At 36.6% G+C, this 19,977-nt stretch overlaps 1 protein-coding gene across 10 annotated transcripts in view; it reads left to right on the top strand.

Moving 5' to 3' along the window:
- Positions 1–19,977, top strand: part of HYDIN (HYDIN axonemal central pair apparatus protein) — a 358,050-nt gene that overhangs the window by 53,600 nt on the left and 284,473 nt on the right. For all 10 annotated transcript variants that reach the window (XR_005990460.1, XR_005990461.1, XR_005990462.1 and 7 more), the window contains exons 2-5: positions 1,169–1,326; positions 3,382–3,507; positions 10,963–11,082; positions 14,555–14,689. Coding sequence is in view for 7 of the 10 variants with exons in the window: in XM_041773068.1 (XP_041629002.1) it covers positions 1,192–1,326; positions 3,382–3,507; positions 10,963–11,082; positions 14,555–14,689 (516 nt within the window). In the remaining 3 variants the exon portion in view is untranslated. The remainder of the gene's footprint in view (positions 1–1,168; positions 1,327–3,381; positions 3,508–10,962; positions 11,083–14,554; positions 14,690–19,977) is intronic.

The following is a 19,977-nucleotide window of genomic DNA, read 5'->3' as shown; positions in this document are numbered from 1 at the left end:
CATCTGGGTCTGTTTTCATGGGCACTTACCAATCCCTTTTCATTATGTTTTCTTTCATTTCTGGAAATTTTTATTGGATGGTAGTTTGAAATATTAGTTCCACTCCAGTACTTAATTGTTCTTCTTCATGGGCTCCAGTTATAGTGTCTTGGATCTTTTTTTTTTTTTGACTGTCTGCGATTTCAGCCATTTGTTTTTTTTTTTTTAATTTCATATTCATTTCCTTGAGTATTTTACTGCTTTACTTCAGTGTACCTTATTACATTTTCATTCAGATCTATTTTTCTTTATGCACCTCTTTCCTCATTGTTTTAGTCCGGTAATGACTTACTGTCTTGTGATCTTTTTAATGACTTTTATGGTTTTTTATTTGACATTGTATCAAGCATTTTTAGTTTTTGTTTTTTGTGTGTTTTGCAGGGCACACGGTTGGGTAAACTAGCTGGCTATTACTGAAAACAAATCTCCACTTTGTTTTTTGTTGTTGTGTTTTGTTTTGTTTTTTTTAAATCTCCTCTTTGTCATAAATAGGCCTCCATAGTTGCAAGTGTCCTACTGACAGGCATAAGGAAGGATATGTAGAGGGTAGATGTCTTATCTCTTTGATTTGGAGATATGGAGTGGCTGTTTAATAACTTATTTATGACTATAAACTTCAAAAATTCTCCAGAAACTTCCTCTTCCTTATCTCATGCTACTTTTTTAGCCTCTGCCCAGCTGTGGAAGCCTGAAGCCTTATATTTTTTTATATTTGGATGGTGTCATGAGAGAGAATTGTCAAATAAATATAAAGTAGCAAATGATGAGCAGTGTTTGTTTATCTGAGGGGATAGAAGTTTTTATCTTTATTGAGCAGTGTTTATTTGTTTTTCTGGGGGGATAAAAATAGCAAATGTAAGAACTGCTTGATTTCTGATTCTTCCCTAAGGTCAGTGCAGAATCACTTGGTTTATTTAAAAGGAATCCTAGACTTTGGAATAAGGTTAATTCTGGACTAATTACATGGCATAGACTCCTGTAGTTAAGGCATTTGTTATAAGCATTTGATGTATTTTTGAAGATTAGTCTTTTCTAAACCTTTGTACTTGAAAAAGCTTTAAAAAAAATTGTGACCTGTATTCAGGAATTAACTGTATTTATTCTAAAACCCTTTTTTTCCCACTCCTAGGTGAACGAAGGAAATAACTAAAAATGACCAGTAGAAGACTTGAGGAGTCCATGGGGGCTGTTCAGATGGGGTTAGTCGAAATGCTGAAAGGATTCAAAAGCAAGGTTCTGCCCCCCTTGAGTCCAAGGGTGGTTACAAAAGAAGAAGTAAATCGAATGGTAATGTACCCAAGACTTTCAAGTGTAAAATACTTAATGCAGTCTCCTCAGGCGGATGACAGCTGCTACTTGGCATTCTCAGAAATCAAACAGAGAATTACTGACCAATAATATCAATTTAGATAACATGGTAGCTTGCCACAGAGCTGAGGCACCTCTTAAAGCTCGAGAAGTTTTTGAAATTACATACCTCAAGGTAGAGGCTTGAATTGCTTAAGTTAATCAGTTGAAGTAAGACCGTGCAATGAAATTATCATGGTTTTCTAAATGTTAGGTTGAACCTTATGAGACTGTCTTTTGTGTAATTCAAAAACAATGAGGTATCAGAATTCCATAGGGTTTGACCTTAACAATTTATTACCTGTTGATTGGCAACAGTTATTTCTGTTGGTACATTTGTAGAACAGAGAGTATCAAAATGGTGACTATATGGTATCAAGAAAAATACATTTTTTTCTCTGTCCTTTAAAACAAAACATATTTCTATTTTTTTAAGATTTTATTTATTTATTCATGAGAGATGCACAGAGACAGAGACATAAGCAGAGGGAGAAGCAGGCTCCCTTCCGGGAGCCTGATGTGGAACGCAATCCCAAGACCCCAGGATCACACCCTGAGCCAAAGACAGACACTGAACCACTGAGCCACCCAGGCGCCCCCATATTTCTATTTTTAATGAGTTATCATAATTTGGTGAGAACCAAATTATAAACTATATGCCATAGAAAATATCAATAACAATCTATAGGATTCAAGATAGTATGCACTGAATTTTAAAAACCAGTCTTAAGCTATGTTCTGAGGAGAAAAGAAGACCTGCCATCACTCTCTTTTATGGTGGTTATCATTTCATATTTAAAGTAACTCCCGACTTTTTGCTTTTAAGGCTTCATTATTTTATTTATTTATTTATTTATTTATTTATTTATTTATTTATTTATTTTCATTATTTTTATTTAAACTGTGATACAGCTGATACCTCTTAACATTTTAGTATTGTAATCTGGGTTCCAATCAAAAAGAACCTGAAAACCGAGTCGGAAGCAGCATTGAAATATGCCTTCATTTAAATGGGTTCAATCACAGAAATTAATTTTGTAGGGATTTTGAAGAACATTGATTTTAACCCAAAGGTAAAATGAATCAGCTAAATTATATGCCTCCGAATGTTTTAAGAAGTCTTGGTACATAGTTAAGCATTATGTTGCTGTGAGTGATCATCATCTCCCTGCATATAAAGTAAGCCCTGGAATATTCCAGAACAACAATATACTATTGTTTGGTAATAATAATAATGTTTGGTCCTGGGTAATTAAGTCTTGTTGAGTTATTTAGATGATTTTATTTAAATGATAGATTACATTTTTTTTCTCATAACATCAGAAAGTGTTAAAGCATTTTGTGTTCCTATTTGGATATGTGAATGTGAGTGGCTGCTGGATCTGACGATGGCTTTAGGGCCCTATTAATACAAGTTCTAAATGCACTTTTGTGATTTCTAAAAAGTTCAAACTCATTCATAAACCTTCCGGTCACTCTCTCTAGAAGATCCTCCCCATTTCACAAGATTCCTCTTGAAACTACTATAGCAGAATAGCTAAACACCCAAATGCTTTGCTTGTTTGTTGTAACTTCAGTTGAGAAGTAGAAGCATTTCAAATTCCTTAGCTCTGAAGACTATAAGTGATTTTGGAAGCAGATTTGTATGCTCAGATGCTTCTTCTGAGCATCAATGTTAAACTCTTTGGGCATATTCCTGCAAGTTCCTGATTCTGCACTCCCCCACCCCTACCCAGTTTCTTTTGTGTGATTTCTTCAAAATCACAAGGAAATGGCAACCCGTGTCATTTCAAATTAGTGTGCAAAGAGCTCAAAAGCGCACATGTACTTCTCTTGTATTATTTAGTTAATTTAAATATTTTATAAGGGGACTTAGCAGCATTCCAGAATTATCCCGAAAGCTGCAAACACAAATTATTCATTACCGGCACTTATGAAAACACTTTTTCAGTATAATCGTCTATGAATCTTCAGCTGTTTTGTTTTAAATTCTAGCTGACACCCTCGGAGTTCCTAAAGGAAATGTCCCTCACCACAGAGCAGAGACTGGCTAATACACGTTTGATGTGCCGACCACAGATCATCGAACTTTTAGATATGGGGGAAACAACGCATCAAAAGGTAGCTGCTTTCTGTGATACGTGCTTATGAGGCAGTGTGAATAATGTGAACATTCTAAAACGACAGTCCCTAAGCAGTTATTGTTTCTGGGCTAATTTCCATATTGGGTTTTTGTGTTATATATTCTTTTTCTACCTCTGTCGATTTTGATATCTGTGATTTAATATGGAGAGAAATACAATTAATAAATACAAATAATTTTTGACAAGTCACAGTTCCTGGCTACTTCTGGACACTGTTGTTTAAAGATTAGGAGTAGTTCCAAGGATTATAGGGGCCAAATCCAATTAAGTCATTTTACCACAACAAGAAATCCCTTCTTCCCTGAAGTGTCATCACTAGAAAGGAAGAAGGTGGAATTGTTTTCTAAAGGAGGCATTTGTTGTCTGTTTTGGCTCACTCCCAGGAGCCAATGTATCCTGTCGTCTCTAAAGGATAGTTATTTGAACTTGTTTCTATATTCTAATGTGAAGCATACATTCTAGGCTTTTAGGAGTTTATGATCATAAATAAGGTTTCAGTTCCTACTTTTAAATTTATTTCTTGATTTATGTGCTTTACTTGTTACATACAGATTATGGTGCGAAGCTCCATCAGTCAAAGTGATGGAGGTCTGTCTCCTCTCAAAGGCTTCCCGGCCTATTTCTGAGAGATTTTCAGAGATCTTTCCCACGTGATAAATGAGTCCCTCAGACTTATTTGCTCTCACTACAACACCATTGCCACTCGTGTTTAAGTTCTGCACAAAATTTGCTCTTCCTCTGAGCACTGCTAGCTTTAGCTATTTCTGCTTCTCTGTTAGCACCCTCTACTTTTGAGGGCAGGAGACATGGCTTCTCCCAATGCTAATTCATCATGATCAAGGGCTGTTTGCTCCTTTTCCATAGTATAACTGAGACCAGGCCATGCATATTTTCCTCTGTGTACTGCTTGTGTGTGTTTTAGTGTATTTTGACCCCTGCTATGAAGGATGATGAAATTAGTATAGTATATCTCATCATTGCTCCTCTTTCTTTCTCAACTCATTGGGTTGTTTTTACTTTATTTTCTGGAGTTTCATTTGTTAGTTGGGTGACAGTCATCCTCCACCAATATCTTCAAGAAGAGCTTATGGAAACTATACTTCCTTGGCATAAAGGCAATGTTTGCCTGTTGCCTTTATGCCAAACTTCAGATTTGTTAGGCCTAAAATTCTTGGGTCACACATTTTACCCATAAGAGCTGTGCATGCACTTTCCTCACTACCTTATGGCTTTAATGGTAAGCAGAAGTATGATGCATAATGGTATGCAGAAGTGTGATGAAGCCAGCTTGATTTATACCCCTCTACAGTTATGTGAATCTTTTTGCTCTTTTGTCCAAAGACTGTTTATTTTAATTTAATGTCCAGTAATTTTATTAGGACATGACTAAACTTTCCTGAGATATTATGTATCTTTAGTTACTTCTAGAAAGTTTTTCTTGACTTATCCAGTATTTTATTCTTGCCATTTTTGGTTCTTTTCTTTAGGAATATCAATTATGAGCATGCTAGACCTTCTTTGTCTGTCCTTTTACATCTTGTATTTCCTCTCCATCCATTTTTCATTTTCTGTTCACTTCCATTTCATTGTCATTATATCTATCAGGCTATCCTCTGTGTCCCTTCCTTTGAGTTTTGTGTTTATGTGTGTTTCTTGTATAATTCATCCTTATGCTTGACCAGCTCGGCATTCTGGTTGTCTCACAGCATTTGATTCAGTGTCTCTTTTTTGTACCTTTTTATTTACTCATGGCTCAGATATCATATTCCTTTGATTTTCTTCCTATTTCACTGGTTGTTTTTTTCTTAATTTGTTTTTTGGATCTCTCCTGTTCCTGATCACTAAATGTTGGGGCTCCCCAGTGCTTGGTCCTTGAACTTGTTTCTCTTCTGAATTTATCCTTTATATAACTCCTTTAGGAGCAGGCTTTAAATTCTACTTTTTAGATGATTATTTTCACAACTATTTCTCTTGCTATGGCTAATGCTCTGAACTCTGGATCACATATTCAGCCCAGTGAATGATTGGCAGCTCAGACTTAAAATATTTAAGATTTAATGTTTTTGTTACCTTCCTTCCCTAAGGATATGATCTTTTCTCTTTTGTCTCTTCCTTCTAGTATATAGTACCCTCGTTTATCCATTTCTTCAGGCCAGAAAACTACCTTGGAATTATCTCTGATGTCTCTTTTTTTTTTTTTTTTTTTTTTTGCGTCTTATTTGAGATCCAATGACAAGTACTATAAATTTCTACTTTCACAACGGTATCTCTAATCAAACTGCTTCTCACCACCTGCACCACTACCCTCTCACCATTACCCTCTCAGTTTAAGTCATCACCCTTTAGACTACTGAAATAATCTGTCTGTTTCCATCTCATTGCTCCATCATCAATTCTGCACAAAGAGGAAAGAATGTATTTTTAATGTAAATTAGAAAATGTTATTCCATATATAAAGCCATCCAACAGTTGTTTCCTATTGCCCCCAGAGTTATAGGGTCCTGCATCATCTAATCCTATTTCCCTCTTAGACCTCTTTTTCTTCCAATCTTCCCTAGCTCATTGTCTTCACATTGTGCCCCCTCTTGTTGTTCTTTAAACACTGAATGATGATCCCCACCTCAAGGCCTTTGCACTTGCTATTCCCGCTAACTGGAATGCTTTTCTATCATGTCTTGCAGGACTTGCTTAGATCTCTCCTTGGATGTCTTTTCCTCAGAGAGGCCATCTCTTCACATCTATTGAAAAGAGCATACATCCTGCATTTACTCTGTCTCCTTATCTTCCTTTTTTTTTTTATGTAGCCGTATCACTGCCTGACCTTGTATTATGCATTTCTTTATTTTTTTATCCATTTCCCTAAGAAAGTCTGCTTCCCGAGGGCAAGGGCTTTGTTTGGCTTTGTTCATGTCTGTGTGCTTAACACGTGGAAAATATAGGAAACTCAATTAGTATTTATTGAGTGATCACATGAATTTTTCATCATTTTGATTCATTAAGTACTCCCTACACTCTTAATTATTTGCTTTGTGCTCTCAGATTTTTTCCATTATGTCTTTTGCATTTATAGTGAAACAGCATAGCCAATATTTTCATTGTTTCTTGTTAACTTTTCTGTTAACCGTTCTTCATTTACCATTTTCTTTATTCCTTTGTCTTCCTTGAATATTTTTGTATAAATCTTGATTTATCATTACCATTATTGTTACTACTCATTTTTGGAGGAAAGAAGGACATTTTTCCTGGACTTACAATCTGCAGGCAGTTACTGTTGAGGCAGGTTCTGGCAGTGTACCAGACCATCAGGAATCCTTCATGATTCTCAGCACAGCATTTTATGAAAGAGGAGTGTGTGTGTGTGTGTGTGTGTGTGTGTGTGTGTGTGTATTTTGGAAGGGGGCTGAGAGGAAGGAAGAATGACTGAGTTGTATTAACCTTTCTTTCTCCCCAAAGTTGTGACTTGTGAGGACCTTAGGATCCAGAGTCCTGCTCTTATAGCCTGTCTCAATGACTCACTGCTTCCTATGAACATGCGAATTGATGTGTTGCCATTTGGCCCTGCCTTCTCTATTATTTCCTGGAGCCAGATGGCAACAGGGAATTTCTTGTTGCCATCCCTGGTATTCTAAACAAGGAGTTGGTGGTTATGCCTATGAGAGTGTGTCACCTGCTTTGGAGATCTGTATAGTGCAAGCCTTACTCGAGATCTGAAGTCATGGACATTCTCACTGGGCATCTTCTCTTAACCTTGGTTATTTGTGGCAGGAGAGGTAGAGGAGAGAGCTCAAGCTATCAGTTAAGACCTACACTGAGTCCATCTTGGCATCAGTCATTTATGCTGAAATCCATTGTTTGCTCCTGCACTTGAGGGCTTCTGTGGTATAGCAAGTGATCCATATGCAAGGATTTGTTTCTGGACTTTTCCACACCATTGGTCAGTTTATTCAAATCCAAAACACAGTGTTTTATATATATATATATATATATATATTCATATTTCTCTATTCAAATCTGTAGATATGGATTATATATTTATAATAAAAACAGAGACAGAAGAGGGGCAGAGAGAATCTTAAGCAGGCTCCACACCGAGTGCAGAGCCCTTTGGGGGGCTTGATTCACAACTGTGAGATCATGGCATGAGCCAAAACCAAGAGTCGGTTGCTTAACTGACTGAGCTACCCAGGCGCCCCCCCCATACATTTTTAAGTAAAATTTTTACTGAATTTGTATATGTATTATGAACATATAGCTTGATGAATTTTAGCAAAGTAAAGATATTCGTATAACCACCACTCAGATGAAGGAATGTAAGCTACAACATTACTGGCATCCTAGAAGCTTTCTTATGCCCTTCCCAGTCATTACCTGTCCCTCTTCTCCAGAAGAACTGCTAACCATAGGTGTATTTTTCCTATATCTAACCTTTATATAAGTGGAATACCACAGCATATACTCTTTAATTTCTGGCTAATTTAATTCAATATATTGTTTTGAAGATTTATGTTGCTGTGTTTAGTAGTAGTCCGTTTTTATTGCTGTATAGTATTTCATTGTATGACTATACCACCAATTGTTTATCCATTTTACTGTTGATGAGCATTTGTTTTTTCCACATTTTGACTCCAAATAAATGATGGGTTATAAACACTCTTGTACATTTCTTTTAGTGCACATACATGCAGTATTAGGCGTACACCTAAAAGTGGAATTTCTAGGTTATAGGCATGTGTGTCTCTTTAGTAGTAATTGATAGTTTCCTGAAGTGTTTATACTATTATACTGCCATTAACTGTTTGAAAATTGCAGTTGGAATCGCTAATACTTGCTAATACTTAATATTATCAATCTCTTCAACTGAAATTGTTCTATTGGGTGTGTAGTATTGTCACACTGTGGTTTAACTTGCAGTTTCTTGATTCTAATAAGGTTTAGCAACTTTTTATGCTTATGATCCATTTGTATATCATCTTTTAGAAATTATATGTTTATGTGTTTTGTCCATTTCTTAGCGATTTGTAAAAGTTCTTCATATATCCTGGAGGCTAGTCCTTTATCAATTATGTGTATTACAAATAATTTCTAATTCTTTGGATTTATTTTTCATTTCTTAAAGGGTATCTTTTGATGACATGTCTTAAGTTTCAATATAACAAAATTGCCAATCTTTTCATTTATGTTTTGTATTTTCTATGCCCCATTAAAGAAAATTTTGCATTCCTCAACATCATGAAGATATTCCTTTTGGTTTTCTTCTGAAAATTTTCTTGTTTTACCTTTCATATTGAGAGATTTAATTCACTTGGGTGGTGTGTGATAGGAGTTAAATTGATATTTTTCATATGGAATATCCATTTAACCCAACACTGTTCATTAAAGAGAACATATCTCTTTCCCAATGCTTGTTAGTATTACCTTTGTCATAAATCAAGTGTTCATATATTTAAAGATTTGTTTCTGGGCTTTTAAATCTGGTACATTTGTTTTTAGGATAAATCATATACTATATTTCACTATTTTAATTATTCTGATAAATAACAATATATGATATGTAATAATATAATGAGTCTTGCTACTTTATAAAGCAAGTCCTCCTATCTTGTTATTTAAATGTCTCTTGCTTATTCTTGATCCTTCGCTTTTACATATAAATTTTATAATCAGCTTTTTAATTTCCAAAACAAAATTTTTACCACAATTTTTAAATTAGAGTTCATTGAATTTTTAGATCAGTTAGGGGAGTACTTGACACCCTTGAAATATTGCCTTTTCATTCACGAACATGGTATATTCCTGTATTTATTTAAGTCATTTTTAATTCCTCTCAATAATATCTTATAGTTTTTCTGGATAAAGGTCTTACACAGCTTTCATTGAATTTATCCCTATGTATATTATGTTTTGGGATGCTATTTTAAATAGTATTATTTATAAATTTCATTTCCTAAATGTTCTTTGCTAGTACATAGAAATCTAATTGATTTTTGTGTGTTGACCTTGTACTTAGTAATAACTTTTTAATTCTATTAGTTTATCTATAGGTTATTTTGAATTTTCTAAATAAGCAGTTTTTTTTCTTCTGGGGCAAATGACAATTTTGTTTCTTTTTAACCAATTTCTTATATTAAAACAACTTTGAATTTCTGAGATAAACCCAATTTGGTCATGATATGTTATTCTTTTATTATTTTTATATATTGTAGGTTTCAGTTTGCTAATGTTTTGTTACTTAAAAAAAAATCTATTACATAAGTAAGATTAGCCTATATTCTGCCCCCCAACCCCGTCTTTCTAACATCATCATTGTTATGCTATCATCATCAAGTTGAGAGACTTTAATTTTTTTTCTTTCTTTTGAGAGAGTTCCTATAATATTTGTGTTGTGTCTTTATTTTTTTTATTATTTTTTATTTTTTTGTGTGTGTGTTGTGTCTTTAAATGTTTGCTAGAATCTGCTTGTAAAGTTATTTGGGCTGGGGTTTTCTTTGAAAAGTTTTTACTTGCAGATTCAATTTAATAGTTACAGAACTATTCATATTTTCTATGTCTCCTTGTGTTAGTTTTGATAAATTGTACTTCCTAATATAAATTTTCACATTTCTTGAATAATATCCACTTATTATCTTTTCAGTTAGTTCAGTTTCTGTTGTAATGTCCCTATTTTCGTTCTTTATATTGACTCTTTGTGCCTTTTGTCTTATTTTCTTGATCATACTCACTAGGTATTTTATCAATTCTGTAGTCTTTAAAGACTTGACTTTTGGCTTGTTGATTCTGTAGTATATTTACTTTCTATTTTATTATTTTTGTTGTTTTTGTTATGTCATTTTTTTATTTGTTTGAATTTTATTATTATTTTTTAATGTTTACTATTACTTTTCTAAATTATTGAGATGGATACTTAAAAATTCATTTTGCAAACTATACTAAGGTGCCCCAGGGTGCAACTGTGTACTCATAGGGCATCATAGGATATTCTAAAATTTTAAGGAAACATGGTAGTACTCAAAACTTGTTGGATTCTACCCAAGCTAATAACTTGAGATAATTCATAGTTTTGACATTAGATCATACTGTTTTTGTTAGCTCTTCAGTGCCTCTTAGCATATATTTGTTGATATAGTTTTTCTTATTATTTTCATAGGGAAATTGGTTCTTATTCACCATTGCTGTAATGGAAATTTAGGGTTAGTGTTCTAATTAACCTGTATTTTTAAAACTGAGGGCCAAATCTACTTTATTTTGTATTAGACAAGTCGATCACAGTAACCTTAATACTTATAACAATTATTGCTTATAGTAGTTACCCCTTTCTGAGTGTTTCCTATGTTTTTTAGAATTAATAGCCATAAACCTATGTAGTATTTTCATATCTTCCCCTGTAATTTCTGCCACTGTGTGACTACATAATGAATTTACCCTTTCAATGCAGTTTTCAGGAATTGACCTGGATCAGGCATTATTCCAGCCCTTTCCATCAGAAATTGTGTTTCAGAACTATACTCCTTGTGAAGTCTACGAAGTTCCACTGGTTTTGAGGAATAATGACAAAGTGAGTATGTTTACTGGATGTACCTTTCATGGATATATAAGAAGGTATCAAATAAAATGGGATCCTGTAGGATCTTCGATAAATTCTTTAATTTGAGAGACCTAAAATAATAGGTAAAAACATCCCCTTTGATTATAAGCTTAATGAAGACAAGACTATGTTGGTTTATTCATATGTATTCAGGCCCAGGTCAGTGCCCACCAAATGGTCAACTCTCAACATGTGCAGTAACATTTTGTTGAGTAAAATATTAGCTAGGTAATGTTATGAAAATTTTTAAAAATATTTATTTATTTATTTTAGATAGAGAGCGAGTGGGGACAGGTAGAGAGTGAGAGAGTCTTAAGCAGACTTAACTCTGAGCATGGAGCCTAAAGTCAAGCTTGATCTCATGACCCCAAGATCATGATCTGAGCTGAAACCATATTTGTCGCTTAACCGACTGAGCCACCCAGGCACTCCAAATGTCATGAACTTCTTATGTGTGACTGGTTCAGCTAGGCTTTCATTCAAGATAAGGTGAAGCATAGATTCATATTCACTTACTCTGCATTAGAGCCACAAATGTAGGTATAAACTCTACTCAAATTATTTATACTTTAAAAATTGTATCTTTAAAAAAAACTTTAAAAAAATGGAGCCTTCTTTCCCCTTTTTCTATCTCTTCCCTTCTACCTTAGATAGCCTTCAGATTTTGTCTACAGATAGTTTTGGACAGCTTCTCCCACTGTATATTCCTTGTCCTTTTGTGGTTGCAACTGAGAGTTTCTTCTCCATCCATATGCCTTTTTTTCCCTAGAGATAAATTATGATTTACTTCAAGAAAAGGTATTAAGTGCCTGAAGATTTCCTTGACATCTAACAATAATGGAAGAAAAAATAATGTGGGAAGTCAGCGTGAAGCACAGTTAAGTGTGAAAAGTAGTCAGATGGGGAGGAAGGCATCTGAGAGATGCTGAACTTCAGATGTGAAGGCAGGTAGGAATACCTCAGGAGTTTAAGAACGTGGAGAGAAAAATTCTCTCTATAAGAAAAAAGGGAAGATAAATGAAGACTATGCAAGAATACTTGAAGTTATATTTGGTACAGTAGCTCATTAAAGGAATCAGTGATGCCTTTCAGAGATCAATGGGGTGATTTAGTGACAGCAGAGTCAGACTCTGGAGAAAACGGTATATTTAGTTTTTGGCTTCCGGACTATTAGCAAGACAAGCTCAAGGGATAGAAGTTAAAAGGATAGGCAGAGAGAAGAAAAAGAATCTGAGATGCTTAGGATCATGCCCCTAGACCTCAAGAAGAGATACATTACATAGACATCAGGACTCTTCTCTTTTCATATAGGGCTGCCAAACAATTCCCTTTGTCACTTCCAGTTCTCTTTTTCCCTTTCTCCTTGACTTTTTGACTCTTGCTCAGATATTTTAAGGCTGTTAAAGAGAGAGGAGCTAGCCCAAGGGATACTTTGACCACCCCTCCTTGGCCCTAAACAAGAGATGATTGACATTAGGCATATATGGGCAAGTAAAGGGCATTTTGTCTGCTAAAGGGCACTAAGTTCTCATGGGTAACCCAACACTTCTTGGTTAGATGCTGCTACAGTGTTGGACCTCACAAAAGGAGGGTCCCTATCCAGGGAAAGTCCACCTACCAAAAAAGCAGATAGATTTCTTTAGCCTAGGCAAGCTTGTTCTTGGGTAAAGTACTCTCAGAGCTAACTGGGTGGCCTGCCTCTCTACTTCCTTAGTTCATGGACTCATAAGGAACTGCTGGGATAGATGTAGGGCACCAAGAAATGCTTTCTGTGCTATTCACCAGTGTTTCCTCACTGAATGCAGAAGACAGAGCCTGTTTGGTCATTATTTCTCTATCTCTCACACGACATAAGGTGAGAGTAAGCTATGAGCACTCTATAAGCCACAATTCAATTCTACTTGGGATATAATTATTAGCACCCAGACTCTAGAGTCAGACTAATCTGGTAGATTTTCCCAGCTGTAGACTTTGGGTAAGTCACTTCGCTTCTCCGGGCCTTGATGATACTAATAGTACCCATTTCAATAGGTTGTTTGGAATATTAACTGAGGAAATGAATGTGAAGTATACAGCGCAGTGCCTATCATATAGGAAACGCTAAACCATTATTATTGTTACTATAATCAGTAGTACTAGTATTGCTGTTGTTTTTCTTTCTAGTTTTTAACCCATAATTATGCTCTTACCAAAAGTATTCCCAGCAAGCTTACATAAGCTCTGCATGTCATAAATGACACCATACATTCCCCTTACCAGCAAAGCCAGTTGGACTCCTATCAGATTTGCACACATCTCTTCCTTACCTCCCCACTCTCTAGTCTTAAGATCTCTCTGAATTCTCTCTGTATTTCTTCTTACTGTGCTCATCTGGGTTTCATTTTTAAGAGGTTGTGCAGGTTCTTTTGTACTCATTTTTCACCTAAGACTTCTCAGTCACCCTTAACTATAGTTCACTTTAAAATAAATTATTTATTCATTAGAAAGAGAAAGAGAACACAAGCATGGGAAGCAGCAGGCAAAGTGAGAGGGAGAAGCAGACTCCCCACTGAGCAGGGAGCCCATCATAGGGCTCGATCCCAGGACCCCGAGATCATGACCTGAGCTGAAGGCAGACACATAGCCACCTGAGCCACCCAGGTGCCCCTGTATTTGTTTCTTCTGCCCCCTTTGAGTCTCTTAAAAAAATTTTCCCCCTTTTCTTGTGTCCCTGGAATCTCCACCCCATTTTCCTCACAATCCTATTTGTTTTATTGCTTTGACTATCTTCAATAAACAGAGATACTCTGGGTGAGGCAAGCAGAGCAGAGGAAGCCTTGAAGCAAAGGAAACTGTTTGAAGCCACTCTGACACTGGCCTGGGGACCCTGTACTGCTTGCTCTGTTTATTCTTGCTCATTGTATTGTCTACGGAGGACAGTCCCCTAAGAGGGAAGGTGTGAATAGGCTGGGACTTGGGAAAGATGTAACCATAAGGACAAACATCTTGTTCGCACTGTAGGATGGAGGTCATAATGAAACTCACTGGTTACTGAGAAGATTGATTGGCGTCTCATGTGGATGGTCCGTAGTAGGAGTGCAGGAAGTGTGACTTCTCCCAGAGCACTTCTCAAATGTTGGGGAATCCAGCATTCCTCCCCTGTGTGTGTGGGGTTTAGCTGGTCAAGCAGCTCCTCTTTGAAGATAGTCTCATTTAAATGATAAAACAAAGGCTTGGCAATCACAATAAAAATGAACAATAATTTTACTAAAAATTAAAGCTCAAATGCACCGAGTGAGTCATCTCCTCTCACAGTTGGGGAACTGGAAGTTAAGCCCTGACCAAGCTTATGTGTGGCTGGTAAGTAGTAGGTGGAGATCTCCTGGTGGACGACAAAGCCTGTGCTTTTGCTTCTGCTTTTTGTCATGGGCAGGATGTCTACCATGGTGTGTTTTTCTTGCAGATTCCAAGAATGGTGAAAGTTGTTGAGGAAAGTTCACCTTACTTTAGAGTAGTCAGCCCCAAAGATATTGGCCACAAAGTAGCCCCGGGAGTCCCATCCATATTCCGAATCCTCTTCACTCCAGAGGAGAACAAGGTAAGAAATTGGTGGAATACTGGTCGCTAGCAGTTTGCAATTCTGAAGATTCCTGGAGGTGGTGCTGGTGTTGGTAGTATTGTCAGTGGTGTTGGTTGTGGTGGGGGCGGGTGGTTGTGTTGCTGAGGGTGTTGGTGTCGATGGTGTTAGTGGGTGATGGTGGTGAGGGAAGCAGACAGGTTGGCTGAGAGGAAGGGATAGTGCACCTCTGGAATAAGGGGAGAACTGTCAACCAGAGCCGAGGGCTTCCATGAGCTGTGAGTAGCCAGGGTATAAAGAAGGGTACATCCTTCTGGATGCACCGCACCTCCCTTCACCTACCTCAGCATATTTATATTTGACCATGAGCTCTAAGGTCACAAAAAATGGTGTGCTCCAGATGCAGTGAGTGGAGGCAAAGGATAAGGATGAAACAGGCCATTTCCCCTCAGCACCACTCCAGCTATGGGAAAGCCAGTCCATTCTCAAGTCCATTCTCAAATTGAGTCCATTCTCAATTTCTCCGTTGTAGAAAAGCCAGTCCATTCTCAAGTCCATTCTCAAATTGAGTCCATTCTCAATTTCTCTGTTGTAGAAATCCCAGTTCCTCCTGGAAAGAAGGACCAGCTAAGGGGGACTGAGGCAGGAGGCTTCCTATCCGGCCCATTTCTAGAAGTGCAAAATTGTGGGTTGAGTTTTCTTCACTATGGGCCAGAGTGGGGACTTGTGAGGAGGAGGAGCCAAGGAGTTTTAGCAGCATAACTGAAGGTGTGAGGGCAAAAAACAAGGCTCAAATAATCATAAGAAAATGTCAGGTCATATATAATGTCAGTTCTGTGTGTGCTTATCTGTATTGTGCTGTTAGGGTTGGAATCAAGCATGTTAGAGACGGAAAGAACTAGCTTTGAATCCCTGACTCTTTATCGCTAATATGTATTAGGTGTTGTTAATGCCATTACTAGAATTCCTGCTACGAATGCTACTTTTCTAGAGCAGGGATAGAGAATACAATGTGGTCTGCCAAGCCTGTATCACTCTAGTGAGTGCTTAGAAATTCTATTGTAATAATGCTGCTGTTATTATTTTGCCACTTTGTAGTGTGACTGTTTAAGGGCCTGTAATTTTGCCTGGGGTCCTATTGAAATAAAGGAAAAGATAAATAGCTCCAGAAGTGTTGCAGTTTTTTTTTTTTTTTTAATGTTGCCATTATTGTTCAGTGTTATCAACGTCCTTGGTTTTTTTTTTTTTTTTTTTTTTTCTTGAGGTTCTGTATCTGAATACTATCTGTGAAGAGAATGGTTATCTGGATTTAGTTTGGGTGTCAAATTCCTAACCTGTCATTTTGGTAGGAAGCTGATTACTAAAACTTTGTGCGGCTTGAAATACAAAGCTTACTGGGTTTGAGGAGTTGAATTTCCTTACTTTTTTTCCGGTGCTGCAAAAAATATGTCTTCTGTTGGATAAGTATTGTTCTCCCCGTAGGTCTGGCTGAGAAATGAACACATGGAACTTTCTGAGGAGGTGGAATGTTCTATATTTGTGACAAGTGTGTGGGTTATACGGATGAATTCATTTGTCAGAATTGTACATTTAATATGTATGCTTTCTAATATATCTAAATTTTGCCTTACAAACTAGAAAATATAATAACAACAATGGAAGCAGGTAGTGGATGTAGATATAGATGTTGCCAGAATGGCAGAGTGTTAATACTTGTTGAAGCTGGGTGGCGGGTACATAGGGTTTGTTAAACTCTTTTGTTTTCTTTGTGTATATTTTAAACTTTCCCTACTCAGAAGCTAAGAGAAAAGTGTTATTGCTGCTTATCTATACAGCAAATAAGGAATCGAAACATATGTTAGCATATTTGTATTTACCATATAAATATGAAATGCTAACATTCCTATTAAGGGTTATTACTTGGCTATATTTTGTAGTTGCTTTTCTTACTCCTCACTTTTTTATTCCCTCTTACCTTTCCATTTCACCAGCACTGCCTGTCTATTGGTAAACCCCTAATTTAAAAAAAATCAAGTTGAGGATCATTTCACTATTGCTGCTAAGTATTTAAAAGTTATCAAAGGCTACATGCCCATATGAGGAGACACAAGTGAGAATAATGGCTACTTGTGAGAAATTTAAGTAGCCAATTTTGGATACAGTAACGTTTTGTATTGGATTTGGACTCTCAGCTATAACATGATTTATAGAATTTGTTTTTTTAAACCATAGAGATTTTTCCTTCGGCTGGCTTGTCTAAGATGGATTGTGGGAATTTGAGGAAACTCCTACTACTTGTTTTGATCTCCCTTTTCTACAAAGATCCTGCTACACTTGCACCACCAGCGGGGCCTGGCCACTCTCATGAGTTTTTTCCAGTCGTCCTGGCATCTGCATTCACTCACTGTTGGAAAGCCAGCAGGGCCACGTACAGAACGCCCAGCTAGTCTTTCGTGCTGCTCCAGAATGTGACAGCGGAGCCAGGTTTATTTTAGAGGAGATAGAAGCCAGTCTTTTCACTGTGTCACTTTTTCTTTAGTTGGCCAAATTGATAGCCAGCGTACATATGTATTTTTCTTCCTTATCCCCTGCTGATCTGAGCACACTCCATTCTCATTTACCCTCCTCACATCTGGAGGGCGAGATATGTAAATTGTAGCATGCCACAGCTTAATAAGCTAGTCCCCTTTCAATTGGATTTTCAGCACCCATGTATATTAGCATGTCGAAGATGATAATGTAATTTACATTTTTCCCTGTCATCTTTTAATCTGGCTTCCTGGGGATTTAACTTGTTAAGAATGCCAAGTCCCCAGATAACAGGTGCAGCAAATTCACTCTGGCTGTCCTTATCTCTTCTTGTCACACAGACTTTAAAAAAGAAATGACTGGATATGTTATTAATCTAATAATCCTAGTGTATGTCAATGCGGTGGAAGTACGATAGTCAGTGTTATCATAACACTGTAAAATATTGGAGCCTGGCACTTTTCTTGACCTTTTAAATTTGTATCTTTACTATTAAAAGGAGAATGAAAAATATTAGACTTCTGTAGGAAAGCAAAACTGGATGCTTCCTTAGAATTAAGAAAGCATCTATTTACTATAGAATTGTCATATGCATATGACCGTGGTGGTTTAAAGATCAACTTTATTGCTTATTTATGTTTTAGGAAAATATATAATGTTGTCAAAATAGTTTTCCTGGTTTGCTACTATGAAATTTAAAAATTGTGGTTTGAAAAGACTAGAAAAATGTTAATGTATTTTATGTTATCTAGATGTATGATGATAATGAACTATACTGCCAGAATTTTTAATTCAAGTGTAGATAACACAAAATCTTACACAATCAACCATTTTTGTTGGCAAAAAATTCTGATAGGGATTTTGTCTTCTTCCTGCCTGAATTAGCCCTCTGTAAGTCTGTTTGGGTCACCCCGGGCTCTCCAGGGCCTAGCACAGTGCCTGGCAAATAAGAAGCATGCAGTAGATATTTATTGAGTAACATAAGTAAGGAAAAGTTAATCTCAAGAAAATCTAAGGAAGTTTCTTCAACTTGAGGATGGCCTCCAGATGATAAAAGCAAAAGCATATATAAAGGGCTCAGATGTCTGTTTGTGCCATGAATATATTAGACATTAACTTTTTCTTGTTTCTCTCCATCTTATTTCATATCTTCAGTAAGTTTCTGTCACTACTTTTTAGCATTCTGGACTTGATAAATATCATTTTATAATAAGCCTAGCGAGAATGTTGGGAATTCTCTTTGTGAGGAACTCTTGAGAGTTTAATACCCAAATAAAGATATTAAAAATGAGTAATATTCTTTCCTTCACTCTGAGAACCCAGCTGAGTCTCCAGCTGAGCCACTTGGAGAGCCAGAGTGTCAGAAGATAAGACCCACAACGCCTGACCAGTCCTGGTTTCAAAATGATTAGGACTTCAGAACTGATTCTTCCCTTTTGAGGGATGAATTCTGAATTGAAAAGATACTATATAATACTTTAACTGGTTAGGGAATCTAACATTTTCCCAGGACACTGGATATTAAATTCACTGAGTCCTAATCAAATCTAGTTCTAATTTTACTCTGTGTGAGCCATGCTTCCATCAGGTTTAGAAGTGAAGGAAAGGCAGAGGAGGATTGTGAGGGTCTAACCCCACTGGCCACACTTGCCTTTGACGGATGCCTGGAGAGCCACTGGCTGCAGGAGAGAACACCATTTTCCTTTGCCTGAGACTGTGAAGGACAGAATTATTGCGTGTATACTCTCTATCACGGAGCTAATATAAAATCAAGATTCATTCTTTTCACTTCTCGGAAAGTCAAATCTTCCCTTTTCATATTCTGCTGCTCTGGTTTTTAAAGTTTGGGGACTAGATGTTTTGGAAGGAAAGCTAATGGACAAAAAGTAGACTGGATGTTTCGTCCGGTGAGCATTGTTATAAAGGATAACATTTTAGGATAGATAGTAATTCGTGGCTAAGTCTCTCATAGTAGAGGGGAAAGAGCCTGGAATAAATATTTTGGCTCTAAATGGTGACCTGATTGCTTTGAATCTAAATACAGTGGAAGGGATTATATAAACTAAAGTAACTGCTTAGCTTGAAGGCTGGCAGGCCTCTGCGGGCATTACATCTGAATTAATTGTAAGCCAGTAGAGCAATATATAATTGTGTATTACATAATCTAATATAGTCGTATTGAATATAGAACTTCAGAGATTAGAATACATTTTAATGCAGTCGTCTAAATAATTTCTTCATATTCTTTTATGAGTATGTGAATTGATTATGAAAAAAATAATGTAATTCAGATCAAAATTCACATCTTCCTCATATGGAAATTTGGAACTTTTTTTTTAAGATTTTATTTATTTATTCATGAGAGACACAGAGAGAGAGAGGCAGAGACACAGGCAGAGGGAGAAGCAGGCTCCACGCAGAGAGCCCGACGCGGGACTCGATCCCGGGACTCCAGAACCACGCCCTGGGCCAAAGGCGGCGCTAAACCACTGAGCCACCCGGGCTGCCCTAAATTTGGAATGGTTTGAAAACATCTCTGTGAATATTTCCATTAGTCCCCTAAACTATTTTAAACTATCTTCAATTCTTATAGAACAAAACAGAGAATATGTAAATATAGAATAGAATAAGATAAATTACTTTGGGATCACCTCTCATTCTGGATTCAGCAGCATCTTTTGTTCTTTCTCGCAAAGCCTTTGGTAATATTAAGTTTCCACATGTGCCAGAAGCTTTCCAGTTCCAAATTCCCAACCAAATCTTTGCTTGCTGGGTTTGAT

The sequence above is a fragment of the Vulpes lagopus genome, chromosome 10 (genome assembly GCF_018345385.1).
Source record: "Vulpes lagopus strain Blue_001 chromosome 10, ASM1834538v1, whole genome shotgun sequence".
NCBI lineage: Eukaryota > Metazoa > Chordata > Mammalia > Carnivora > Canidae > Vulpes > Vulpes lagopus.
The sequence above is the reverse complement of the archived record's forward strand: the minus strand, read 5'-3'. Positions and strand labels throughout refer to the sequence as shown.